The sequence below is a fragment of the Centroberyx gerrardi genome, chromosome 14 (genome assembly GCF_048128805.1).
Source record: "Centroberyx gerrardi isolate f3 chromosome 14, fCenGer3.hap1.cur.20231027, whole genome shotgun sequence".
NCBI classification, from domain to species: domain Eukaryota; kingdom Metazoa; phylum Chordata; class Actinopteri; order Beryciformes; family Berycidae; genus Centroberyx; species Centroberyx gerrardi.
In genome coordinates, this window is record NC_136010.1 from 873458 (window position 1) to 885467 (window position 12010).

At 44.7% G+C, this 12010-nt stretch overlaps 1 protein-coding gene across 1 annotated transcript in view; it reads left to right on the forward strand.

The window, feature by feature from the left end:
- The first annotated feature begins 210 nt into the window (after window positions 1-210).
- The window catches only part of LOC139931608 (metabotropic glutamate receptor 6-like), a 39344-nt gene continuing 27544 nt past the window's right edge, over window positions 211-12010 (forward strand). Inside the window, exons 1-2 of the mRNA XM_071925151.1 lie at window positions 211-627; window positions 10691-10907. Of these exons, the coding sequence (XP_071781252.1) occupies window positions 343-627; window positions 10691-10907 (502 nt within the window). The 5' untranslated portion in view covers window positions 211-342. The remainder of the gene's footprint in view (window positions 628-10690; window positions 10908-12010) is intronic.

Genomic DNA, 12010 nt, shown 5'->3' on the forward strand with positions numbered 1-12010 from the left:
GCCTACAATAGAGGATGACAACTCTTCACTGAACGTCGCCTCATTATGACATCATCAGCGACCGTCCCCTGCTTCCTCCCCCACCATCATCATCATCAGTACGGCTCGCTCTGGATCGGACGCGCGCCCCGCCCCTCGACCCTCTGGCCCCGCCTCCTCTGGTTCCTGTGCGCCTGGATCGGTCGTCAGGCGGTCCGGGTGGGCGGGTCCCACCAGCACTTCCACCCCCACTCCATTAAAATCCCGGGCGACATCACACTGGGCGGCCTGTTCCCCGTCCACGCCCGCGGGCCCCACGGCCTGCCGTGCGGCGAGCTGAAGAAGGAGAAGGGGATCCACCGCATGGAGGCCATGCTGTACGCTCTGGACCAGATCAACGGCGACCCCGACCTGCTCCCCAACATCACGCTCGGCGCCCGCATCCTGGACACCTGCTCCAGAGACACCTACGCTCTGGAGCAGTCGCTCACCTTCGTCCAGGCGCTCATCCAGAAAGACACCTCCGACATCCGCTGCTCCAACGGAGAGCCGCCGATCATCAGGAGGCCGGAGAGGGTGGTGGGCGTCATCGGAGCCTCCGCCAGCTCCGTCTCCATCATGGTGGCCAACGTGCTGCGACTGTTCGAGGTAAAGGGACACGAGTTATGTTGTTGTTGTTGTTTTTATTATTATAGCATCTCACCTGTTAGAGGTAAACAGAAGAGGAGGAGAGGAGAGGAGGAGGGGAGAGGAGGAGAGGAGAGGAGGAGGGGAGAGAGGAGGAGATAAGAGGAAAGAGGAGGAGAGGAGAGAGGAGGAGAAGAGAGAGGGGAGAGGAGGAGAGGAGAGGAGAGGAGGAGAGGAGGAGGGGAGAGAGGAGGAAAGAGGAGGAGAGGAGGGGAGAGGAGAGAGGAGGAGAAGAGAGCGGGGAGAGGAGGAGAGGAGAGGAGGAGGGGAGGGGAGAGAGGAGGAGAGGAGAGGAGAGGAGAGGAGAGGAGGAGAGAGGAGGAGAGGAGATAAGAGGAAAGAGGAGGAGAGGAGAGAAGGGGAGAGGAGAGAGGAGGAGAGGAGGAGGAGAGAGGAGGAGAAGAGAGAGGGGAGAGGAGGAGAGGAGAGGAGGAGGGGAGAGGAGAGGAGAGAGGAGGAGAGGAGATAAGAGGAAAGAGGAGGAGAGGAGAGAAGGGGAGAGGAGAGAGGAGGAGAGGAGGAGAGGAGGAGAGGAGGAGGAGAGAGGAGGAGAAGAGAGAGGGGAGAGGAGGAGAGAAGAGAGGAGGAGAGAGGAGGGGAGAAGAGGAGAGAAGAGGAGAGGACTCTCCTCTAAAGAGATCTTAGGGAATTTCAGTCATTTCACATGAATTTAGTGTCATTTCTCCTCATTGTTATTCATCTCTTTGAGTGTTTACAGCAAACTCAGATGTTGCAGCTGAAGACTCTGATCAGCACAGATCAGTTTTCATTAAGAAATGATTTTTGTCATGAATTCAGCAGCTGGGACAAAACAACAACATGGACAAAACCAATGAGATAAAAAAACAAATAAGACAAAGAGAAACAAGATGAGGCAGAAAGATGGAGTTCAGTCAGATCAAACCACAACATCACAACCTGCTGACAGACAGACAGGTGGACAAAAAACAAACAGGTAGACAGACAGGTAGACAGACAGACAGGCAGACAGGTAGACAGACAGACAGGCAGACAGACAGACAGGCAGACAGGCAGACAGACAGACAGGCAAACAGACAGACAGACAGACAGGTAGACAGACAGGCTGACAGGTAGACAGGTAGACAGGCAGCTAAGGGAGATGAAGTCTGGACGGTGGATTAGGGTTTTAAACAGACAGTTTGTGTTTGGATGACTGGCTGTCCAACCAATAAAAGCTTTTAATGACAGAGTGTGTGTGTGTGTGTGTGTGTGTGTGTGTGTGTGTGTGTGTCCTCCAGGCCTTTAATTGTTTTCAGTCCTCCTCTCCAGGATTATCATTACTGTTGTTTGTTCAAAACGTCTTTAACCATTTTTGATGATACTGAAACAGAGATAAGAGTTAAAGTCGGTCTTTTTAAAGTCTAAGTTTTGTTCCAGAGAGTTAAAGTCGGTCTTTTAATAGAGAGAATCAAAGATGGATAACTCAGGCTGCAGTAAAAACACCGGAGCCGACTGAAGCCTCAACAACCAAACCAACTCCAGCCTGGAAAAATGACACACGGCCTAAAAGTCAGCATACTGCTGCATTTACAGAACATAAGCCGACTGATTACTTGTTGAAATGAAAGCAATGAAGCAAAATTATAAAAACAAAAGCACTGTGTTACCTTCAGATGAACTTTAAAGCATTTAATCCAACAAGGCAATTAAGCCATTGAGGGGAAACAACGAGGTTTAAAATTCACAAAGTCAGCGACTAGTTCATGGGCGTCGTGTGCAGTTAGTAACAGTCTGGGCATGCTCACTGATCCTGCCGCCGTCTGACCTCAACACCAGCTGGAGTTCAGTTCTCATTATAGGAGTGATATAGGAGTGATATAGGAGTGATATAGGAGCGATATAGGAGTGATATAGGAGTGATATAGAAGTGTTATAGGAGCGTTATAGGAGTGATATAGGAGTGATATAGGAGTGATATAGAAGTGTTATAGGAGCGATATAGGAGTGATATAGGAGCGTTATAGGAGCGTTATAGGAGCGATATAGGAGTGATATAGGAACGTTATACGAGTGATATAGGAGCGTTATAGGAGCGATATAGGAGCGATATAGGAGTGATATAGGAGCGTTATAGGAGCGATATAGGAGTGATATAGGAGCGTTATAGGAGCGATATAGGAGTGATATAGGAGCGTTATAGGAGCGAGATACGAGCGTTATAGGAGCGATATAGGAGTGATATAGGAGCGTTATAGGAGCGATATAGGAGTGATATAGGAGCGTTATAGGAGCGATATAGGAGTGATATAGGAGCGTTATAGGAGCGATATAGGAGTGATATAGGAGCGTTATAGGAGTGAGATACGAGCGTTATAGGAGCGATATAGGAGTGATATAGGAACGTTATACGAGTGATATAGGAGCGTTATAGGAGCGATATAGGAGCGATATAGGAGTGATATAGGAGCGTTATAGGAGCGATATAGGAGTGATATAGGAGCGTTATAGGAGCGATATAGGAGTGATATAGGAGCGTTATAGGAGCGAGATACGAGCGTTATAGGAGCGATATAGGAGTGATATAGGAGCGTTATAGGAGCGATATAGGAGTGATATAGGAGCGTTATAGGAGCGATATAGGAGTGATATAGGAGCGTTATAGGAGCGATATAGGAGTGATATAGGAGCGTTATAGGAGTGAGATACGAGCGTTATAGGAGCGATATAGGAGTGATATAGGAGCGTTATAGGAGCGATATAGGAGTGATATAGGAGCGTTATAGGAGCGATATAGGAGCGATATAGAAGTGATATAGGAGCGTTATAGGAGCGTTATAGGAGCGATATAGAAGTGATATAGGAGCGTTATATGAGCATTATAGGAGTGATATAGAAGCGATATAGGAGCGTTATAGGAGTGATATAGAAGTGAGATACGAGCGTTATAGGAGCGTTATAGGAGCGATATAGAAGTGATATAGGAGCGTTATAGGAGTGATATAGAAGTGAGATACGAGCGTTATAGGAGCGTTATAGGAGTGATATAGGAGCGATATAGAAGTGATATAGGAGCGTTATAGGAGTGATATAGGAGTGATATAGGAGCGTTATAGGAGTGATATAGGAGTGATATAGGAGGCTGTCCTTTTCCCATTTTGAGACTTTACCGACTCACCAACTGCTATACCAATCAACAACTTATTCAAACCATCAATCTGAATGCTTATGACACACCGTGCAACCTACACTTCAACATTAGGTTTATCAATCAGAATGCACCCTGTGACCAGTTTCAAGAACTCAACATTAAAACACAGCTTTAAAATCTCTTATTAACCTTTGCACTAAAACAGTTTTGAAACTCCACGCTAAACACCAGCACAAGTCATAGTTTGAAACACAGCGTTGAAACATACAAGTGGAACACAGTGATATAACACAGCATTAAGACATTGCATCAAACACAGCATAGCACCATTGCATTAGATTCAGCATTGAGACATTGCGTTTTTAGGAAAAAAAAACATCATTGCATCAAAACTCACTCTTGTGCAGTTTGAATTAGTTGACAAGATGGACACCACACAAAAGAATTAGGTACAGCAGTCTGTCCTTATACATGAAAACTCCTGAGCCCAATTAAATACTTTCCCAGAAGGTTTTGTCTTTATCATTACAAATGTCAAGGTAACTCCCTAGTAGGCACCGTGCCAACCCTTCAATGAGAGCACTGACAGAATGGTCATATTGTTCTTATTCCAATTAAAAATAACAGAAGTAAGACTTCGCAGCTGTGGTTGTCTCACTTACTGATAACCCACTCTCCTCTTCTTCTTTTCAATCTGAAAAGGTTAAATGCCTATAACAGGAAATGTTAACACTTCACAGTAACTTTCACATATGAGACGTTATATCATCTCTTCATGCCAAGTAATTCATGCATTCTTCACAGAGGGTGTATACATTCAATGCAAATCCTCTCTTTGACTCTAATTTCCAATTGCACCTTGTGAGTGAACCCATATGTTTATTTCCTTAATAGTTTTATTCTCCTGCTTACATTGACTCTTCCCTTAATCCTGATTGTGCTCTTGATCAGATATTTATATCAGATCTCACTGCCACATGCAGATGCAGTCTAGGATTTTCTGGTCAAAGCTTCTCTATCTATTGACGGACTGATATCAAAACAGGATAAAGCTGCTTCATCTAGCCCATTGAGTTCCTAGGTTTAGCTCTGTCATCTAGCTCTTTTTGAGATTCCTAGATAAAGCCATTTTTACATAGCTCTTGTTGAGTTTATTTGTTTGTTTATTTGTTTATTCGGATCCCCATTAGCTGCCACTAACGTAGCAGCTACTCTTCCTGGGGTCCACACACAACAAAACATAACATATATAACAAGACATATAACACATGTAACAAGTCTCAATAAAAACATATTCAAGAAATAAAAAGAAATAAAAAACGAAAAATCACAACACATCAAATTGCATTCCATTGTGGTTGATCAGGTCGGTTAATTAATGTTAGGGTTATTGTTAATGTGTTTTTTTAGTAGTTTTTTAAAACTTGCCTTGCTGGGTGCTTCAATGATCATAGTTGGTAACTTGTTCCACATTGTGATGGCCCTATACATTACAGAACTGCACACTGCATCTGTTCTGGGTTAGGGTTTAACTAGATAACCCCTAGTAGCCTGCCTGGTAGTGTGACTATGTTGATCTCTCACATCATTTATTTGTGAGTACAGACAAATTGGTTGTTTACTATAACAGATATTCCAAAAGAAACCCATTAGATTGCATGCCAACCTCTCCTCTACTCTGAGCCATGAGACTGGCATGCATTCTCTCTGTACTCTGCCTCACACCTACCGGACAGGGCAGTGCAAGCCTTGCAGGTTTATTCTGAGGTATTTGGAGCTTAGACAGATCTTTTTTGACTGCACCCGACCAGACTGCTGAGCAGTAATCAAGGTTCCTAGACACCAGCCAATACAGAGGGCCCCCCCCCCCCAACATAAAAGTTCACTCGAGTGCTAATTCTTTTGGATCCCGTCCAGCATCACCCGGACAAGACGAATAAAAATTTGTACTTACCCGTGTTCTGCTGTGTTGGGATCCTGCCGACAACGCCATGATGAAGAGCAGGAGGCTACGTACACTTCTTCAAAGAGTAATTCATTGAACCAGGCATTTATGTATCTTCCAAGGACATACAGAATGTGCTGACATCAAGATAGTACACAAAAGGAGAGTAAAAGTTACACGTTATGTCTTAACTTAAGAGTCTCCATGGACATCTTGGAGACATACTGGAGCCTTTCTGACAAGACCTCTGTTATGGCACAAGGGTTACAGATATGTTGAGTTTTCTTCCACAGGAGTGGTATAGGAGTGATAGTGTCTCCTCTCTGAAGACTTTCTCCAGAACATGGAGACACAAGAAAAGAGAATGTCAGCATCTTCATCTGTAGCCCAGCTGCTTCATGGATTCATCTGCATGGAGGCGTCCAGCACAGTTAATAAGCTAATAAAGCTAATAAAGCTAATACAACTAACACAGCTAACAAAGCTAATTCAGCTAATACAGCTAATCAAGATAAAATACTGGTGCAGAAACTATTAGCATCAGTTTGACTTGCAGTAGAGTCCTTACGTCTACTGGCCACAGATAGCCATACATCCAGTAGATTCAAGATATTTTTCTTCTAAACTGCTTGAATCAAAGCCAGAAGCTGTTTAGTAGGCTATAGTATTCTCCGTTCAGCTAACTGTCCATCTGGTCAGCTAACTGTTCATCTAATTGTTAGCTAACTGTTCATCTAATTGTTAGCTAACTGTTCATCTAACTGTTCATCTAACTGTTCAACTAACTGTTCATCTGGTCAGCTACCTGTTAGCTAACTGTTCATCTAACTGTTCATCTGGTCAGCTACCTGTTAGCTAACTGTTCATCTACCTGTTCATCTGGTCAGCTACCTGTTAGCTAACTGTTCAACTAACTGTTCATCTGGTCAGCTACCTGTTAGCTAACTGTTCATCTACCTGTTCATCTGGTCAGCTACCTGTTAGCTAACTGTTCATCTACCTGTTCAGCTAACTGTTCAGCTAACGGCAACTGACTGTTTACCAGTTTCATGCTGATCGCCACCCAACACAAGGTGATGGAGGCTTGTTGTAGCAGATGGTTACCATGGTTACCATGGTTACCATGATATATACACAAGCAGTTAGGTGGTGAGGTGGGTCAGATTTTCCCTGGCTTCACAAACATTGCCATAACAACATGATGATGATACTGATTATGGGTGCTTTCACCACTTACACCAGCCTTGTTTAGTCAGTTTGAATCAAACCCTGGTTTCCCCCTTGGTTCAGATGGTTTGGGGTGTGAACACCCTGATCGAATCCTAGTGTGGACCAAACAACCACTCTCTGTTCCGCCTCGAAGATCTGGTCTGGTCCGCTTCCAAGTGAACTGTGGAGCGGTTCATGTCTGGTGAGAACACCATTCCAACCAATCGCAGGGAGCGAACCATTTACTCTGCATTTTATTGGTTAAAAACAACATCTTCACATCCTGTTTTGGTGACTGGGGAAACTAGCGTTTGCATGGATCAACCTTTTGGGATTTTTGCATGATTGCAATCATCATGTAGCTCTGTAGTTTGGACCAACTTACCTCACTGGTCCCGTATGGCAAATGCCAACAAGTCGTGGTAGGATGTCATCAGAGCCTTCTTCTGTGATCAGATTGTCTGATTGCAGATCGTCTTCCTCGAATTGTCTGTATTATTAAATTATTGAATACTCGCATTCATTCATATGTGTAATCCTGTAGAGTCTGCTGATCTGCCTCCAAATCAAGACCAACTTGAACAGAACCTGACGTTGCTCCATGATGTCCGAATAGAGTAGGCAGAAGTTTTGTTGTATTTTTACCTGCTAACTGATCAATAATAAAACAACATTTTCAACTACATGGCTTTGTTTACAAGCCAGTGACCAAATCTGATTTTGTTTTTTATTTGGGGGGGTAGACAAACAAAAAACGAATAATAATATGATGCCCATTGTTATTGCCACACAATGACACACAGCATCAATCAGTTCTCTCTCTCTTTCTGTCTCTGTCTCTCTCTCTCTCAAACACACACACAAAACATTACCATACAAAACTAGAAAAATGGGATCATCTACTATGGAAATTTGCACTTTACGTCATTCCTGACATGTATTTTGTTGCCAAATTTGTCACCATTATGCAATGCTAAATGCGCAACGTGCATCATGTCCTGTTAACTGTCATCACACATTGCCAATTGCTAAATATGTAACCTACAACCAAGAAAAACAACAGAGTAGATATGTAAACAGCACAGCCAACAAAAAGTCATGAAAATAACCTTCATCCGATGCAGTGGACGCACCCGACGGACGCTACATTCAAAGCTATTTAGTAAATCCTCCCCTGTTGTGTCTCATGTCACTTAAATCAACCCATGTAGTGCAATTTTTATTATTTTTTATGTATTTATTCTTATAATTTCAGCTGTCAAAAAATCTCTGGGAATTTATTTTTTTCATCCCGGGAGACTGAGGCTGATTACCGGAGTCTCCCGGCCGATCCGGGAGGGTTGGCAACCCCATCTGCACCGTTTGATTTTTGGCTTTGTGAAAGCGAACCAAACCAGCTGGAAAACGAAACAATGTATCGTTCTCACATCAGGTGAGGAACCAAGGAAGCCTATCAGGTGTGAAAGCGCCCTAAGAATGATGAGTCGTAATGAGAGCTTTTAAGAGCTTGTTGACAGACAGGTAGACAGACAGGTAGAGAGACAGACAGACTGACAGAGAGACAGACAGGTAGACAGACAGAGAGATCAAGCCATCAGCTGATTAGGAGTCTCTCTGCCTGTCTTCATCTCTCTCTCTCTACGTCTTCTGTCTTTCGCTGAATTTTTCACACTAACCAGGAAGGCCCATCTATTACACACACACACGCATGCATGCACACACGCACACACGCACACACACACACACACACACACACACACACACACACACACACTTATGGCTGATGTGGGTTAATGTGATTGTCATTCAGGTTATTGAGGCTTTGACACAGTTTCTACTGCGGCTTCCCACTATTATGCAACACTAATCCTGGAGGTGTGTGTGTGTGCGTGTATGTGTGTGTGTGTGTGTGTGTGTGTGTGTGTGTGTGTGCTTGTATGTGTGTGTGTGTGTGTGTGTGTGTGCGTGTATGTGTATGTGTCTGTATGTGTGTGTGTGTCTGTGTATGTGCAGTGGCCTGGAACTGTCACTCAGGTCTGTTTAAGCTTACCAGCTACCAGTGCCTCCAGTACTCCCATTACTCCCAGTGTCCCCAGTGTTACCAGTGTCACTACCGTTACCATTGTCACCAGTGTCACTGGTATCACCAGTGTTACCAGTGTCACCAGTGTTACCAGTGTCACCACTGTTACCAGTGCTACTAGTGTCACCAGTGTTACTAGTGTCACCAGTGTTACCAGTGTCACTAGTGTTACTAGTGTCACCAGTGTTACCAGTGTCACCAGTGTTACCAGTGTCACTAGTGTTACCAGTGTCACCAGTGTTACCAGTGTCACTAGTGTTACCAGTGTCACCACTTTTAACAATGTCACTAGTGTTACCTGTGTCACCACTTTTACCAGTGTCACCAGTGTTATCACCACTTTTACCAGTGTCACCAGTGTTACCAGTGTCACCACTTTTACCAGTGTCACCAGTTTTAACAGTGTCACTAGTGTTACCAGTGTCACCAGTTTTACCAGTGTCACCAGTGTTACCAGTGTCACCACTTTTACCAGTGTCACCAGTTTTAACAGTGTCACTAGTGTTACCAGTGTCACCAGTTTTAACAGTGTCACTAGTGTTACCAGTGTCACCAGTGTCACTACTTTTACCAGTGTTACCAGTGTCTCACTTTTACCAGTGTCACCAGTTTTAAGTGTCACTAGTGTTACCAGTGTCACCACTTTTACCAGTCTCACCAGTTTTAACAGTGTCACTAGTGTTACCAGTGTCACCAGTGTCACTACTTTTACCAGTGTTACCAGTGTCTCACTTTTACCAGTGTCACCAGTGTTACCAGTGTCACCACTTTTACCAGTGTCATCAGTTTAAACAGTGTCACTAGTGCTACAAGTGCTACTAGTGTTACTAGTGCTACCAAGGTCACCAGTGTCACCACTGTCACCAGTGTTACCAGTGTCACTAGTGCTACCAAGGTCACCAGTGTCACCACTGTCACCAGTGTTACCAGTGTCACTAGTGCTACCAAGGTCACCAGTGTCACCACTGTCACCAGTGTTACCAGTGTCACTGGCAAAATGGGGGAGGTACGTCAAATAATTTTTTAAGCACTGGGGAGGGACTTATGTTTTTTATTTTGCCTTAAGGGAGGGACATACAACTTTAAATGGTTGTACTTAGGTGGTACAGCTTCGACTACAATTGACACTGGCATAGTTAAGTGGTGTATATACTAAGGGTTATATACTAAAATATTTCATGCAAAATGCAGCACGTTCCGGTAGCCTACTGGTTAAAACGCATACCTCATGACTGCAACTTCTGTGGTTCGAATCGCAGTGGACTTTTGTTGCATGTCGACCCCCATCTCTTTCTCTCCCTTTATTTTTCCTGTCTTTGAACGTTGAACGTTCACATTTAGACCATATTTCACCGGTGTAATATCCGGGTGAAATATGGTCTAAATGTGAACGTTCAGTCAACGTCTTCAAATAGTCGGTGAAAAGACTTTAACTTTTAAACCTGTTTTGAACGTCTTTTCACCGGTGACCATAGTCATTTTTTAAACGTCTTTTCAACGGAAAAATGCTCACTGGGGAGGGTCATGCATTTTCCCCCAGTCACTCAGGGAGGCTCAAGGAAAAATATTTGTAGCTCCGGGGAGGGTCAAGATAAAAAAACAAAACAAAGTCACACCCCAGCCACCCCCACCCCCCTCTCATAAATAACGAACAGTCCCTTATTGATCTGTCTTCTAGATCCCTCAGGTGAGTTATGCGTCGACAGCTCCGGAGCTCAGTGATAATAACCGCTACGACTTCTTCTCGCGGGTCGTTCCTCCTGACTCCTACCAGGCTCAGGCCATGCTGGACATCGTCAAAGCTCTGGGCTGGAACTACGTCTCCACCCTCGCCTCCGAGGGAAACTATGGGGAGAGTGGAGTTGACACCTTCATGCAGATATCCAGAGAAGCTGGTATGTCTATTCTATTGTATTCTGTTCTGTTCTGTTCCATTCTCTTTATATCACTCTTCTGTTTGTACCACTAATTCCATTCTGTTCTATCCTATTGGTCTTTACTACAGTAGAACAGGTATCTAGAGGGACAGGTGTGTTATATTCTATTTGAGGGAAGCGGTGAGGTGGAGTCTTGGTGGGGAAATGGAGAGAAGTGAGATACATTAAGTTTCCTGTCTTAGTTGGAGGTGGAGCCTTGGAGAAACATCAGAGATGAACAGTCAGTTTCCCAAAGAGCAGGATTAGATTATCCTTCGTCACTGAATTCCCTAAAGTGTTTGACAATGATTCTGGAACCTGGTAGGAAGAAACAGACTGGGTCATATCGAGTCACAGCACCAGTATGTAGAGTCACTGCACCAGTATGGAGAGTCACTGCACCAGTATGGAGAGTCACTGCACCAGAATGGAGAGTCACTGCACCAGTATGGAGAGTCACTGCACCAGTATGGAGAGTCACAGCACCAGAGTCACAGCACCAGTATGGAGAGTCACAGCACCAGTGTGGAGAGTCACTGCACCAGTATGGAGAGTCACAGCACCAGTATGGAGAGTCACAGCACCAGTATGGAGAGTCACAGCACCAGTATGGAGAGTCACTGCACCAGTATGGAGAGTCACAGCACCAGTATGGAGAGTCACTGCACCAGAATGGAGAGTCACAGCACCAGTATGTAGAGTCACTGCACCAGTATGGAGAGTCACTGCACCAGAATGGAGAGTCACTGCACCAGTATGGAGAGTCACTGCACCAGTATGGAGAGTCACAGCACCAGAGTCACAGCACCAGTATGGAGAGTCACAGCACCAGTGTGGAGAGTCACTGCACCAGTATGGAGAGTCACAGCACCAGAGTCACAGCACCAGTATGGAGAGTCACAGCACCAGTATGGAGAGTCACAGCACCAGTATGGAGAGTCACAGCACCAGTATGGAGAGTCACTGCACCAGTATGGAGAGTCACTGCACCAGTATGGAGAGTCATAGCACCAGGCCTTTGAGGACCAACCTCCACATCCCTGAGAAGAAATTATCAGCAGTAGAACTGTAACCTCTGACCT